The 16,983-nt window shown below is 40.1% G+C and overlaps 1 protein-coding gene across 9 annotated transcripts in view; it reads left to right on the forward strand.

The window, feature by feature from the left end:
- KIF21A (kinesin family member 21A) overlaps positions 1-16,983 on the forward strand; it is a 155,859-nt gene that overhangs the window by 79,323 nt on the left and 59,553 nt on the right. For 5 of the 9 annotated variants that reach the window (XM_054019002.1, XM_054019027.1, XM_054019051.1 and 2 more), the window contains exons 9-15: positions 1,030-1,219; positions 3,275-3,338; positions 3,941-4,144; positions 9,046-9,084; positions 11,791-11,878; positions 12,881-12,995; positions 14,723-14,911. In XM_054019002.1, coding sequence (XP_053874977.1) covers positions 1,030-1,219; positions 3,275-3,338; positions 3,941-4,144; positions 9,046-9,084; positions 11,791-11,878; positions 12,881-12,995; positions 14,723-14,911 — 889 coding nt within the window. The remainder of the gene's footprint in view (positions 1-1,029; positions 1,220-3,274; positions 3,339-3,940; positions 4,145-9,045; positions 9,085-11,790; positions 11,879-12,880; positions 12,996-14,722; positions 14,912-16,983) is intronic. The other 4 variants (XM_054019018.1, XM_054019070.1, XM_054019035.1 and 1 more) reach the window with 1 other exon arrangement.

Consider the following 16,983-nt stretch of genomic DNA (forward strand, 5'->3'; position numbering starts at 1 on the left):
ATGTTATTGTTGTGTTGGTTAAAGATTTAACAACCTATCATGGTTAAAACAATTTATATTGGTTGGAAATTTTGCATCTCAGTTGTAGAGATTCCTGTGCTGATTTGACTGGCAAGAAACCAGATCATGGGTTAAATGTTTTACACAGAGTTCTTGAAACAGCAAAGTAAATTCTGCACTCCGGTTTTTAAATCTACAGTGTAAGTTATACATGTTTAATATTCATATTGTACTATGCCTACTTAATATTTTTTCAGCAACAAAATAGAAACATTTTAAGGGAATTGGGGTTATTTAGTCTGCAAAAGAGAAGATTGAAGGGGGATTTGATAGCAGCCTTCAACTACCTGAAGTGGGGTTCCAGAGAGGATGTAACTACGCTGTTCTCAGTGGTAGCAGATGACAGAACAAGAAGCAAGGTCTCAAGTTGTAGTGGGGGAGGGTTAGGTTGGATATTAGGAAAAACTTTTTCACTAGGAGGGTGGTGAAGCACTGGAATGGGTTACCTAGGGAGATGGTGGAATCTCTTTTAAGGCTGGAGGCTTTTAAGGTCAGGCTTGACAAAGCCTTGGCTGGGATGATTTAGTTGGGGTTGGTCCTGCTTTGAGCAGGCGATTGGACAAGATGACCTCCTGAGGTCCCTTCCAACCCTAATATTCTATGATTCCCAGCAAATGTACTACTATTAAGTTTGTTTACCAAGCAACATAACCTTGGTTATGGTTATGAGAAAATGTTTTTATCTTAATAAGAAAAGGGATGGATTACTCATTCCCTCACCCATGCTAATACATGTTCCTGTGGATTATCACAGACTTAGAGAATTTTGTAGGAACCTGTTGTTAAAATAATGGCAGCACATAACTGTTTTGAGAAATATGCATATTACAGTAATCTTTGAAAGAATGATTGCTTCCACCTTGAAGTGTCTTTGGAAGTGTATGGAATTTTAAGTGTACTGCCTTTTCTGAGTTGAATGAATGTTTGGTTCAGATCAGTGTTAACTAGTAATAAATATGTTTTCTCTAGGGCAAAAGGATTATTGATGAAGAAGGTATCGAAAGCGTCAATGACATGTATCATGAAAATGCTATGCTGCAAACAGAGAATAACAACCTGCGTGTAAGAATTAAAGCAATGCAAGAGACTGTTGATGCACTAAGAGCCAGAATAACACAGCTTATGAGTGATCAAGCGAACCAGGTCCTTGCAAGAGCAGGTATTGTGTACTTTTTTAAATTGAAAACTGTCTAATACATTTATTAATGAGGCAGCTAAACTCTTGCTTTTCAGTTCTTGCAGGTTACTTAGGGCAGAAACTGCAAAACCTACTTCTGCAGGAAAAAGTCCCCTCTTAGCAGTCTTCATTGTATTACTTAGAAATTTTAGTAGTAGAAAAGTTGTTTAAGGCCCCAATTGACCAGACCACTTTAGTATGTGAGTAACTTTAAACATGTGAATGGTTCCAGTGGATGGGCATGTGTGCTTAGATGCTTTGCTTTAGATTGTGGCCTAGATACGGAATGGGTGGATGTTGTCGTGATTTCCTCATATCGTAGACTTAGGCTACATCTTCACTACGGGGGGGGAAGGGGTCGATTTAAGATACGCAAATTCAGCTACGCGAATAGCGTAGCTGAATTAGACGTATCGCAGCCGACTTACCCCGCTGTAGGGACGGCGGCAAAATCGACCTCTGCGGCTTCCCGTCGACGGCGCTTACTCCCACCTCCACTGGTGGAGTAAGAGCGTCGATTCGGGGATCGATTGTTGCGTCCCAACGGGACGCGATAAATCGATCCCCAAGAGGTCGATTTCTACCCGCCGATTCAGGCGGGTAGTGTAGAGCCAGCCTAAGTGATTGAAATTGCTTTATCTACTGCTCGTTTTGCATGTTGCTTCAGAGCAATCTGAGGAGCTGTGAACATATCCTACATTACTACATTTATGATGGATATATTATCAGCATTAACTAATATAGAAAATAAATAGAAAAAGTTAAGTTTAAATAATGTTGAACTTGTGACACAAACAAGAAAACTTACATTTCAGAATGGTAACTCATTGTAAACTCACGTGTCAAAGACCCTGCCTACACTTGTGGTATCATTTTTTAAAAAATCCCATCAGTTCAGCTGAACCAGTGTTAGAACTGGTGGAAGGCCTAATGTAGATAAAGCTCCTGTGACAACACCCATTTTACCACTGTGCTAATTAAACCTGCTTTTCAGCATACCAGACACTCCTCTATACAAGGGTTCCTGCTGGTTCATCTGTACTGGTGTTAAAATTATGGGAATTGGGCGGGGCGGGGGGGAGAGGAAATAGCCAGGCCATTCCTTAACCAAGGTGTTAGCCGTGCTAAAAAACACCTCTGAAGTCCTCTATATGCATGTCAGTGAACCTTCTGGGGGCAGCGGTGATCCAGCTGGGGCCAGTTTTATTTATAGTATAATCAGCCATAAAGTCTCATCTACACTGGCCTCATAGCTATCTTTTAAAGGCTGTGTGCATACCCAGTCCTATGAATCACTGTATTATATGGTTTATCTGACTGATGTGTATGTGACCAATTCCATGTCAAAACCTAGAGAAGCTTTAGTTTTCCCAGATATAAAATTGCAGCCAGCAGAGGGAGGTGAAAGCAGGTTTAGAAGCTGTTTTCCCCCTTGTGCCCAACAATGGGGTTGTGCAACTTGGGAAAGTCCACATTTGCCAAGCTATTGGGAATCAATGTGCATATCTGTTGTCTGTTGGTATTGATATCAATGTCAACAGGAGTGGAGAAAAGAATGAAAATTAAACTGTCCAAATTAAATAACAAAATAAATACAATTAAAGGACACAGGAAACAGTAAGTTCCTCTACATGGAAAATTTTAGGCCAAAATCCCAGTGGTTGTCATTTTAACCTCAATGTCTCAAGATTTTTGATGCCTAACCACTTTAATGTTACATCTTCAGAGAGAATGTCATTTGAGTTGCAAGACTGGTAGGTGTTCAGTGTGACACATTGCTTACAGATATACGGTACATTACTGTTAAGTTCCTCATTTCACCAGATCTTTTAATTTCCTTTTGAAGAAACACGCTTGGTTGCAGCATTCTCAGGTTATGGAAGATATACAATATATATTTTTTCACAAATGAGGAGAAAATTTAAAGTGGGAAACCCGAATCACAATGTACCTTTTTAAATAGCCCTATTCCACTGCATCCATACTAATTTAATGTGAATAAGTTATATTATGTCACTTTCTCTGTCTCTCTCAAAGGAGATGGGAATGAAGAAATCAGCAACATGATTCATAACTATATCAAGGAAATTGAAGATCTCAGGTACTTGTACAACATGCTGTGGTGTTTTGAGTCACATTTATGGGTGGGAAAAACCTTTCAGAATGTAGATGCTTTCTAAATTGCTACTCATTATATCATTGGTGGGGCTGAAAACATTGGAAATAGCTTTATGGTTTAGCAGAACTTAGTAACTTTGTATAAATATTGGTATTTGAGAAAATACTTAAAAACAAACAAACACCTTGATAACAAAAGTAGAATCTAAAATTATTATTGTACATGCCCTGTGTTTTTAAAGGAAAATAAAGATTATTATGAATTTAACTGTTAACTTTTTTAGACTTAACCTCATTGTTCCTTAGAGGTTACCTTGCAAGTGGTGATCCAGCCCAATTCCCATGTAGCATTAGTGAGCTGGTAAGGTCACAGTATGAAATGGTATGATCTCTGGAAATGTCAGAGTGGTTTTTCTTAATACTTTATATGTGTTCTACAACGGCTTAGAATTTGTTTTTAAGTTTGAAGACAGTTTGGTTCCGGTGCTGTGAAACTACCAGTATACTCTTCATATATCCATAGTATTTCTAACTGCATGATATCTTAGTGGTTTTTTTAATGGTTTTGTTTTCTTTTGTTGTTAGAGCAAAATTATTAGAAAGTGAAGCAGTTAATGAAAATCTCCGACGCAGCCTGTCAAGAGCTTCAACAAGACCATCATATTTTGGAGGCCCTTCAGCATTTTCTGCTTCTGTGCTTTCTTCAGAAAAAGAGACTTTGGAAATTCTTGATATAGCTAAGAAAGATTTAGAAAAACTGAAAAAAAAAGAAAAGAAGAAGAAAAAGAGGTAGCATTTAAAATCCATATTTTTAATGTTTTAAATCCTTTTTATGCAAAGGGGTGTATTTTAACCAGTGCACAGGATAGGGCTGTAAGTTGCTTATACTGCAAACACTTAAGCACGTACTTAACGTTTGCATGTGTGTTTCCACTGACTTCCTTTCCGTAAAATTAAGCACATAGTATTTGCAGAATCAGGGCCTCTGTCCTAGTGCATGTTTTTATCATTTGAAACTCGGAATAATTTTGAAACTATAGTAGTAAAAATTATATGTGTATTGTTGTCTTCACACAAGTCTGAGATTTCAGTGAGAGAAAATAACTCTTTTGTGTACTCTGCTGAAACATGGAAGTAGCTTGCTCGATATACTGAACAGCTGTTGGGAATTCCATTAGTAGTTCTTGAATGGCTTCTTTTGCTTGTACGTCTTCAGCTTCTATCCCTGTTTTTATTCAAGACTTCCTACTTCACTGCAATACCATGCTTCATTATTTTCTTTTATTCAATTTCTAACTCATTGAAATGCGCATAGACATTGATATCTGTTCAGACAGCAAGGATCCATTCATTGATACATTGATTCCTCTAAATATCAAATAGTTCTCTTTTCTCTGAAATCTTCCTGTGCTTTTAATTCATTATGTCATTTTTATTGGCTGTTGAAACTTACACAGATAAGTAATCAAGAATTTTCACAACTTTTTAAAAAAATCTGCTACAAATATGAAATATTGAGGTCAGTAGTTCTGTATAAGGAAGATCTATTGGATTGAGTCCCATATCTATAAAAGTCATAACCACAAGAGGTGACTGACAAAAATACTGACTGTTAGTTGTAGAAATTTACCCTTTCTCGTGGTCACTAGGTTCCTTTGTGCCTATGTCTGCAGGGAAGTTTCAATTTTTTTTTTTTTTTTTTGACACACACTTTATCTCACCTCTTAGTCAGATGTCTTTTTATGGATCCTGGAAGGTGCTGAGCATTGTAGTCCTAATCCAGCAAAACACTTTGGTGGGTTTAAATTTAAGCATATGTGCTGAGATTTACTCTTGTTTTAAAGTTAAAGAACTATGTAAGTGTTTTGCTAAACTAGAGCCCGAGTGCTCAGCACTTCGCAAGGTCAAGCCCATAGAAGGAACTGGTCACTTGAAAGTTTCAAGGAATCTCTACCCCATGTACAGAATTACACAAAGGGGTATGTACTTATTTATTTATTTATTTATTCCTTTTTCTGAAGTCTCTGGTATTGGCCATAGCGGCAGCAGGAGACTGAACTCCAGAATTGGCAAATGCTGTGAGCCAGATCCTTGGCTGGTGTAAATCTGCTTAGGCTGGTTATCAGGGCATGTGGTCCTATGTGTTTTACACGTGTATAACATGTAAATCATGTTCTTGTTTAATTCCTAAGCAATAGAATGATTGTTGTAGTCTGCTCAGATGGGGAGGCTCAGAAAATGCTGCATCTGGGTTCACTTTTGTATCCTTGCAATTATTGAATGGGATCATGGTTCATTAATACCTGTAGGGTTTGTATCACTCTTGGACTGGCTGGAGGGTCTGAGTGTGCAGTGAGCCGCTGCCTGAGTCTCCTCCCTGAGTCAGGAGGGGCATGTGTACCATTTGAACAAATTATTGAATGGAATCATGGTTTACTAATACCTGTAGGATTTGTATCGCTATCTATATAATTTGTGGCTGATACTCCTTGGAATAATCTGTGTAAAGTATACAGCTATATAGAATGATTGTTGTAGTCTGCTCAGATGGGGAGGCTCAGAAAATGCTGCATCTGGGTTCACTTTTGTATCCTTGCAATTATTGAATGGGATCATGGTTCATTAATACCTGTAGGGTTTGTATCACTCTTGGACTGGCTGGAGGGTCTGAGTGTGCAGTGAGCCGCTGCCTGAGTCTCCTCCCTGAGTCAGGAGGGGCATGTGTACCATTTGAACAAATTATTGAATGGAATCATGGTTTATTAATACCTGTAGGATTTGTATCGCTATCTATATAATTTGTGGCTGATACTCCTTGGAATAATCTGTGTAAAGTATACAGCTATATAAATTGCTGTTGTGTGTATAGTTAAAAAACATACAGGAAAAACCCTTTGAATGGTGAGAAATGTTAGGGTTTGGGGGATCATACAGGTATGGTGTGATATTGTTAACTATGGATTCCTCCCATTTGCTTAATGAACTGCACAATGGGCATTTGTGGTAGAGGGTTCTCTACATTTGTTCCACTGAAATGTCAGTAGTTGGCAATGGATTAGCTAATGAATTATAAATGGACAAATTGCCCTGACGTTTGGGGATTCTTTCCTCTCCTCCTGTCTCCTTCATGCATTTAGCTGCTCTAACTGTACTGTACCTTGTTCTGGATTTCATTCTTTTTAAGTTGCCTGACTAGCATAGCCCTTGTACGTGCATAGTGTTTTGAAGATTTGATTTGTGCTGTCCCACGTCACACAGTGGCACCCACAGCCATACGTACCGTACTCACAGTATATACTGTTGGCTCTGAGTGGAGACCCAGCAGATGCCACCGCCCTCTGGGCCAAGCCTGGGACAGCAGCATGGGCGACCCCTCAGCTGGGGAATTGACACCCATGGTGAGGTGTTGGGCTGGGGCACCCAGATCCCCCACCCAATGGAGGAGCTAGGGGCTCAGGGAAGTGCCAGGGCCTCCTGTCCCAGCCCACAGAGCTGGGACTCTGGCAGGAGTTCCCCCATTCAGTGGAAATGCAGGCTCCCCAGACCAATACTTCCTGTGTAGCTGGCGGGGCACTCATGCTGCTGTCTCGGGCGTGGTCAGGAGGGAAGATGGCAGCTACTGGGTCTCTGTTCACAGCAGGATGGGAGGGCTGGCCCCCCCACTCCTGCTTTTGCACCCCTTCCCTGCCTCCCCTATGGTCAGTGCTGCTTCCACCAGAGCAGTGGGGGAACTCTCGGACTGGGTGAAGGGTCTGAGCATGCACACTGACCGCAATGATCCGCTGCCTCAGTCAGGAGGGGCTTATGGATCATTTGAACAAATTCTGGGAGTGCCCTGTGTCACCAATTTTTATACAGTACTATTCTAGTCACATAAGTCAGTGTGACTAGTGATGCATCATCTTAAATCACTGTAAGGTAGCCTGAAAATCTGCTTGTATGCTGTCACGGAGTGGGGGGACATCAGGGCCCTGCATCCCTCTTCCTGGGATTCACCGTGACTCTCAGCCAGCCAGTAAAACGAAAGGCTTATTGGACAGTAGGAATGCAGTCTAAAACAGGGCTTGTAGGTACACCCAGAACCCTTCAGTCAAGTCCTTCTGGGGGGCAGGGAGCTTAGACCCCAGCCTTGGGGTTCCCTGCGTTCCACCACCCAGCACAAAACTGAACACACAACCCCCTCCAGCAGCTCTCTCCCCTCTCCCCCCAGCTCCTCCTCTCCTTTGTCCAGTCTCCCAGCCAGAAGGTGTCACTTCTCCCAACCTCCCTCCTGGCTCAGGTTACAGTTCAAGGATCTTTCTTCAAGGGAAGTCCCCCATCTCCAATGTAACTCCCTTGCAACATTCCCAGGTCAAATGTGCCCTGCTCCATCACATATGCCTAAATGCCCATTTTTAAAGGAGCAATAGGTATGCAGTGCTTAGAATATTTAGCCCTTGATGAGCACCTATCATAAAACTTCTTGAAGTCAGCTGGCCAGCATGGCTGGTGGAACTGTCACATATCTAAGTATAGTGTTCTCCAAACAATGTGACCTAATCTCTCAGTTCCTGGGGTACATTTACCTTTCCTCTTCCAATCTTTAGTTATTTTTACATACTTCATAACTTTTTTGATGCCTATACTAACTGTTCTTCCTTTAACTATTATCACATTAGATTATTAATAAAATTAAATAGGTATCAACATGGTTAGTATTTTACATTAGAAGGTGCACAATGGGAAGTCATTCCAATAAATTCCAACTCAAAATTAGTTCAGAATTTGAATGAGAGATCAAAATTATAAAATATTTTCAGTAATTTAAGACACTTCTGCATTTATTGAAGTCATTCACACATCTCCTTACTGTAATATATCTGTCATTTAAAAAAATTATTTCCCATCCCATCGCTTCTGATTTGTACTTTTTTGTTGATGTTGTAACAAGCAATAAGTGGCAGATACATTTTTAATCCCAGAAGAGTAAACTATAATATTTTGCCTTAAAACCTTTAAAAACGCAGCAACTGCAAATTGCAGATGTATTCATAGGTTATGTTCAGAATGTATCATTTATAGTTTTATTGTTAGAAGTGGAAGTTTTCTGCATATTGTTCTTTTAATGCAAAGTGTATATATAGATACCTGTAGCATATTCTAATATAAAATTAGTGTATTGTTTGAGTCCTAGTACATAGCAGGGGTATATATTTTGTTAGTATGGTTTAAAGGCAGTACTTTTTGAAGTTTTAAAACAATATTTTGTTAACGGCCCCCTATGCTGATTTAAAGGGCATTTTGAAGAGCAAAAGAGAAGAAACATTTATCTTTGAAGATCATACTTTTTTAAAAGCTAATTAGAAATGATTCTCAAAATAAAATAAGCAGTTGTGTTTCCAAAAAACCCTTCACTAGTGTAACTTGAGGTATAGACAGCTACAGTACTTTATAATGACAGACTGGTCAACCTCAGATACTAGAAACACTGCCTAGGGTACAGTAGCTCGTTAGTTTTCTCTTTACTTTCCAACTGCACAAAATGTATTGCCTTTTTACTATTTGTCGTCTTTTGATGGTATCTTTTTAAATTTCATTTTAAAATCCACAAGCTCATGTATCATTTTTACCTTCTTACCACTTTCGCTTTCACTGTCTGGTTTGTCCTTCATTGGCTTGGCCTTCCAATACTGTACCTCCTGCTTTTGAAGGCTACAGAAACTTGAGGAAAGCAATCAAGAAGAAAGAAGGTTGGAATATTTCCCAGGTTTTTAATTAAACTGTCATTTAAATTAATTTAGTTGCCATACATGAAAGGCAATTCTAGCAGTAGATTCATAGACACATATAGAGTAGTTCATTGGGGCTTTTTAAAACTGTTTTTTCTTTTAAATTAACACTTTTTGTTTGTTTGTTTGTTTAAACAGGAAGAAACATACTATATGTAACTGGAGGTCAAGTCTAACCTTGGGCTCTTGCTCTGCTGGGCTAGTAGTGTTGGGGGAGTAATGCTTCTAGCCTTTGAAGCTATGTATATAATACGCACACACACACACACACACACACACACACACGTTTTAGCAGTGTGTAGTGTGAGTATATATAGCTACTCACTGCAGTGAAAAGCAAGCTGCATCCACCCTGTGGCGTGTAGCTACATGTCACTGAAAGATTCCAACAGCAGGGAAAGACTTCAGCAGATCTTGCTGCCAGAGCCTTTCACTGCAGGGAGGCAAGGCTCTGGCAGGGGGGAGGCACTGGGAAAAGCAGTTGGCAGTGTAGACAAGGAGGCACAGCTTGGGCAAGTAGAGAGCCAGGTAGAGTATGTGCTTTGCATACATACCCTTATCCAGGCATGTATTTACTCTCCTTAGCCTTGCCTACCTAGTTACACTCTTATTTATAACCATGCTGGGGGGCTACATGAGTATGTACACTATACACGGCCAAAAGGAGCATGCAATGTAAATGTACCCTGAGAATAGCTGGAGGGTTAAGCAGAAAGACATCTGGTCATCCCAGCTACGTGAGAAGAGTAGTAATGCTTCCCTACAAGAAATGTATGGAGAGACATTAAAACAGGCCAAAAATAGTTTTCATAATGGCACATAAGGCTTGATCCATGTTTGAATGAAGTCACTGCAAAATTTCCTTTAATTTCAATGGTGTGTGACTGAAATCTCAAGGCCACCAGCCTTGCAGACTCCTTCCTAGAATCTGAAAGTCAAGCTGGGTTCTTTTTGGTATCATGTATCATCAGCAGTAAGGATGCTACAATTGTAATTTTGTTAATAGTTCTACTGATGATGAAAGGACCGGAATAGAATCCAGCTAGCTCTGTAGTGCTAAGAGGAGTAAAAGTAAAATAAACATTTATAATTCTGAATACACATGGGAAGCAGATCTGCTGCTTAAAATGGTGCCATGTATACACTTACTGTTAGAAGCACACTTTAAAGCTGACTTACAAAAGTCATGTACCAAATGCCAAGCACTTCATGAATGTGCTGTGTATCCACAGTTGCCAGACTGAGTGACATTCAGCAAATTTACATAAAAACATAATTATTTCTGATTCTGTGATGTCCAGCCTGCCATTGCTGCCTGGCTCCTGATCTGAGATGATGCCCCAGCGTGTATTGTGCTGTGATATAGTACTTATAAATCTGTGTTGGAAAGTCAGGTTCACCTATACAGGGTCAGAAAAGTTCAATTTTTAATATATGATGTTTTTTTCCAAGCAATTACGCCTTCAAAAATGAATATATAAAGAGGACATGGAATATATTTAAGAAACATTTGCCCTGCCTGCAATGGGCCAATTTCAATTGGCCTCTAGAACAATTGTTATGTGCTGGGTATCATATTGTGTCAGGAGACAGTCAACCCAGGTGACTGTAGAAGCTGTGGAACCTGAAAGAAGAGAAATAAAGATGGTTATAGGTTATAATGTGCTAAATGACTCTCTTGTATTAGCTACAGAATGAATTATGTGTGTGTCAATGAAGTAACTGGAATTTGGTACTTGACTTTTTGCAGGTCACCTTTTAACTGTGGATTTTGCTTTTTCCATCACGACCTGGCATTTAAAAGAATGAAGTAGAATATAATTCTCTTTTCAAATGGCTGTACTTATAAAAGTCAGTTTTAACATACCAATCATTACAGTTCACATTTTTAAGAGAGGAAAGGGAGTACAGATGTGTGGCATCCAAGTAAGATTAAGCAATATTCTAAACACTGGAAGCATGTAAATGTACTTCAAAAAAAATCTAAAATACATCCTTGACAAATGAAAAAGTTGCTTTTTAAAACAGTGCCCTATTGCAAAAATCCTATTTAGGGATGCTTATGTATTTTTTATGGTGTATCAATGCCTACTTTAAGCATGCTTTCATGTATAGGTACATAACAGCTCCAAAAAGCAATACAGTTTAATAAGTTAGGATTCTGTTTTTCAAAACTTATGCCTGAGTTTGCAGATGACACACTGTAGAATCTATCATACTGTTTAACAAAATCTGCTGCATGCTCAGTCACACACAAAATACTCTTCTATTATGTTTGGTAAAAGTTACAGGGGATACATTGCGATTTCTATCCAAAGTGGGTACTGCTGTAGTATATGGAGATTTTTATTCCTATTGCTCAAGTTTCTAGTTACAAAATTAAAAATCCTAAAAGTAAAAGCTACAATTATTTTATGATCAATAATGCTGCTGTATAAACCAAGATTATGTAGGGGTAATTTAAAAATCAGGGCATTGTTATCTTAGAGGTCTAGAAGTTATGTTTTCCCAGTGCTCAGCTTTGTTCACTTGGTTAGCTGCATTTTGTATTTCTCCTTTCTTTGGAGCATCATGTTTTTACAAGTGCCAAAGGCAGGTTATTGGTTTAGGGGAAAAAATACTATCATAGCATCAATGAGCTAATATTTCATTTGCACTTTCTTTTAGTAATGTTAAAGAGGAGAACCCAGACAACGAACAGGAGAAAAGGGATGAAAAAAGCACTTCAGAGAGAGAGAATCATGAATTGGAAGCGGTAAGTACTGTATATACTCGTTCATAAGCCGAATATTTTTGGTAAAAAAGTGACGCATCAAAGAGCGGGGGTTGGCTTATGAACAGGTCTACACCAAAATGTGATGATTTTAAACTCTATGGAATCATTGAATTGAATATCTAATATAGGGATCGGCAACCTTTAGCACGTGGGCCGCCAGGATAAGCACCCTGGTGGGCCGGGCCAGTTTGTTTACCTGCCGTGTCTGCAGGTTCGGCCGATTGCAGCTCCCACTGGCTGCGGTTTGCCGCTCCAGGCCAATGGGAGCGGCAGGAAGCAGTGGCCAGCATATCCCTGAGCCCGCGTCACTTCCTGCCGCCCCCATTGGCCTGGAGCGGCAAACGGCGGCCAGCGGGAGCCGCAATCGGCTGAACCTGTGGATGCGGCTGGCAAACAAACTGGCCCGGCCTGCCAGGGTGCTTACCCTGGCCAGGCTGCGGGCCAAAGGTTGCCGATCCTGATCTAATACATTGTAGTTTCGTTTACTTGGAGCGTCTGCAGGCACGAAGCCTGCCCCTCAGCTCCTTGTGGCCGCGGTTCGCCGTTCCCAGCCAATGGGAGCTGCAGGAAGTGGCGTGCCACTTCCCGCAGTTCCCATTGGCTGGGAACGGCGAACTGTGGCCACAAGGAGTTGAGGGGCGGACTTCGTGCCTGCAGACGCTCCAAGTAAACAAAACGTCCCGACCTGCCAGCGGCTTAACCTGACGGGCCAGGAGCCAAAGTTTTCCAACCCCTGAAATATACGGTCGGCTTATGAAATGGTCATACAGTTTTTGCTATTTTTACCTATCCATTTTGGGGGGTCGGCTTATAAATGAACGGGCTAATGAACGAGTATATACGGTACTTAAAAGATGATATACTAGCTCATAGTCTGATTTGTTACCCTGCTTCCATGTACTTCCAAGTTAATCTAAGTGTCAAAGGGTGGGTGGGTAAATGTAGATTTTTGTCCTAATTTTTCCCCCTACTTACTTATAGGAAGAAATTCAGGAAGTAAGTGATCATGAGGATGAGGAAGAAGACGAAGATGAAGATGATGATATGGAAGTTGTTGAAAGCTCAGATGAATCTGATTCTGACTTAGATGAAAAAGGTAACATCACTTCAGTATTTTTGCAGAATTAGTTTAAAAAAAAAAACTGCTTTGTCTGCGCACCCCATATTTGGGCATAGATGATACTGTTTCATTCTGGTCCTGCCACTTTCCTTCTCCATGATGACTGCCATTTGCGGTTCTTTCCCTTTGGCAGGAAGGGAAGTATGCTCAGCATCTCTTGAGCCCACTATCAGTAGTATTCTGTGAATTATCTATAATGGTGTGCCCTTCCGGGGCTCCTAGAACATGTTTCTTTACATTGCCTCTCATCTTACTGCAAGAGTCCTGAATTGCCCTTGTGCAGTTCACCCAGGTTTGTTCTATAGCCCAGTAGAAGCAATCTGATACTTGATTTATTTCTCTAAACCTTTTGTTTAGAAAAATATCCTCAGTATAAGATTAAAACACTAGGTTAATTTTCTTCATTCTGAAGAACACCATGGATGAGGATGAGGTGATATCCAGCACCTGTTAATTCAGTTGTTTTCAGAGTTTAATTCTGAAATGATGAAGCTTATAAGCCAACTTGGTTATGAAGAGACAGAGGTTTCCTATATAGAAATGGTACTTGGCACAAAAAGCTAGTGTAGGCATTACACACAAATCAGGATTGCCCCCTTTATAAGCGCAGAATCTGGGATTCAGCCCAGCCCAACAATCTGCCTCATGAGAATTAGGCCGGGGAACACTCCATGTATATCCATTCTTCTCTGATTGACTAATGGTCAGATAAGAACTTTAAAAAGGGCCACAGAACTTGGAGTGTCCCTGGCTGACCGCTCCATTCTGGAGCACAACCAGAGAAGCCAGGGCCCATTGGCTTATAAAGCTAACCTAATTGCAGTCAGGGCTAGGGGACCCCCTCCCCTTTGATTGAGACAGCTCCTCACTTCTCTCCGGAGATAGGATATACCTTTTCAGCAGCTGGGTTAGGGAGTACGTGAGGGGGACCTCACCCCAAGATTCACGGACCAGTCAAGATTTCCTCCTTACACTCTCCTGAGCTTGCTGTTGGAAGTTTCTGCAGCTTTGGAGTTGAAGGAACTCTAGCAGGTTGTGTGAGCTGAGCACAAGGAGGGGCATGGTGTCAGAGATGGGAGTTGCGGGTAAGGAGTTGTGAAACAAAAACAGCACTGATCTGACATACATGAACTTTCCCATTATCCTACTAATTCCATATTTCACAGAATTGGTGTGGTGGGGGGAGGGCATGGTTTTGTATTTTTCTGGATCTCAAAAAATAGATTACCCAGGTGCAGATCCAGCATCTGTTTCCCTCTGTCAGAGTTACAAAATACTCAAAATCCTTATGTGCACAATCACATATGCAGTACAAAATTATAGATACATAAGCATTAAACTCCAAATGAGCTGTGACTGTCCAGAATGTATTCATATGAGCATGACAGATTTTGCATGTCAACCCAAAATTATTACATGATCCAAGCATATTAGGCAATACAGGTTTTTTGAGACATCTGACATTTGTACACTCAGAAGAGTATGGCTATTTATTGCCAGGTTGGCCCCGGTGTTTGGTAGTTTATGCCAAATAATTTGGCTTTTCAAAATCCTTGGCTTTTGGAAAAAATGCTTCTATGACATTATATTTTGATTATGCTAAAGTTACAGGAGGTGTTTGTCTATATGTGTATATGGCCCTCATTGCCATAGAATCTGAGTGCCTCCATTTTTAGTATCTAATTTTTCTTTTTTTCTTTTAGAAAATTATCAGGCAGATTTAGCAAATATCACTTGTGAAATTGCCATAAAGCAAAAGCTGATAGATGAACTAGAGAACAGCCAACGAAGACTGCAGACTCTGAAAAAGCAATATGAAGAGAAGCTAATGATGCTACAACATAAGATTCGAGACACTCAACTTGAAAGAGATCAGGTTCTTCACAACCTGGGTAGGACATATAACTTTATTTAAATCATTTTACTGTAGTATCTTCATGACAAATTATTTGTTACTTTCCCCCTATACATATAAGTTGGTACTGCATGAAAACCGCGAGGAGAAATTATTTGAAAATTAGCTGCTAACTAGAGTCATTTTCTAATCTTTGTTAATTTTTCAGTTTTAATAATACTAGTTTTTAAGTCTTTATTACTGTTTGGTACTAGGGATAGGTGAACATGTATTTTCAACTTCTTGTCAGTTCTGACTTCCTTTCACACAGGTTAGTACTTGTATTCAAGGTTCTCGTTCCTTTTCCTTTTGGTCACCCTACGTAAGAGAAGAACCAAAACCACAACAGAACAGTTCAGTGGTGCAGTCAGTGCTCTATGCCCCGTCATGGTTTGGGATGTAATCCAGACTAATGAGAGGTTGTGTCACTGCTTGTCCTGTAACCCTGAGTGCCTTACAGTGCTCTGCTGTGGTAGCTCCCTGTCTGGATGCTCCCAGCCAGCAGACAAGCCACACTTTTGTCTCTACCAGCCTTGGTTTCTGCTGGCCAAGTGACCCCAATATATCCCCAGTCCTGAATTTCCTCAAAACCCTCTGCCCTGAAATGTCCAGCCTCTTCCTAGAACATTCAGAGGAGTAATAAAGTTTGTTGCTCCTTTAAAGGGGCAAAAGTACAGCAGCTTGTTGTTAATAATCACTTCAAGTCAAGCCCAGCACTGGGTTGATTTAGAATAAAAGTAAAACAAGTTTATTTAATCAAAAAGAGAGAGTTTTAAGTCAGTGCAAGTAGAAGGGATAAAGTCAGAATGGTTACAAGTGCATAAAAGTAAAAAACACTTTCTAGTGGCCAAGACTTAACTCCACAAGCTACAGCCTTGGTTTTAGGTAGATTTCCTACCAGTCTTTTTTTTTTTTTTTTTTTTTTTTTTCCCCAGCCGTAGCTGACTTTCAGTCAGAACCTTCCACATAAGAACAAGATGCTGGTTTCCTTTGTCTTCCTTGGTGAAAGATCTTTACCTAAGCAGGTTTCTCACCTATATTCAGTTCAATCCCCTTGGCTGAAGGCCCCATCTTTCTCAGCTTGCAAGAGCTCTGGCCCATCCAGTGATGGATGCCAAGATGACTTATTCTTTCTCATTGTTTTGTCCCCCTAGACTCAGGATGACCTCCTGTTGTTCTTCCCTTCCTGTTGATTCATATGTAAATAGGGCTTCCATTGTTTTGATTCCAAAATGCTACCTTTTCGCCTAACTGGGGGAAAACCTTTTCTCCCTGTGTTTGGTCTCAGGCTTTAAAGCATAATATCATTTGAGTATCCATATTTTCTCATTTAGTGTTAATACATATGTTTCACAATTATATTAATCACTAGTGTCTCATTAGCTTTCAGAAAAGACTTTACTGGCTACACTTTTATAGTACTGTAATATTTTGTACAATCAGTGGATTCAATTATTTATCATTTGAGGTTCAGACTCACTACCTTTATAGCCCAGTAGACCATTTAAATGTATTCTCATATAAAGTTCCTTTTCTCCTTCTGGGAAGAGACGCCATGTGATCTGGTGCAGACCTCATCCTGGTTCGTCCCCCACTTGTGATAGTTGAGTCATTACCTCCTCCCCTGGTTAGCTTGATGGCTTTGTTTACCTTATGTGTAAATACATCTTCCCTATGTCTGCCTGATGACCAGGCTGGCGAGCCAAGCAAATACATATTTCATTGTCTAGGGAAGACTGGCCTTATGCATTGCTTGCCAAATGCATACTAAGGATATAATTCTAGCACATATCCATAACTCTTTGTACACACCCCATACATTCAAGAATATTAATGATCAGTGACTTATTAGTTTTCCAACGATATCTTACATGACATGTTTTAGATACAGATTCTGACAACTGTGTGATAAGTGAGTATGTCATGCCTGACAAGAGCTCCTGACACAGAATACTGACCCACAAATGGGCCTCTATGTCACATCCCTTATTTAAGTGATGGATGGCTGATAAACTGCCACTTTATTTTGAATAACCCACAATTAAAAATAATATTTTAACAGTTATACAG

This window comes from Malaclemys terrapin, chromosome 1 (assembly GCF_027887155.1).
Source record: "Malaclemys terrapin pileata isolate rMalTer1 chromosome 1, rMalTer1.hap1, whole genome shotgun sequence".
NCBI lineage: Eukaryota > Metazoa > Chordata > Testudines > Emydidae > Malaclemys > Malaclemys terrapin.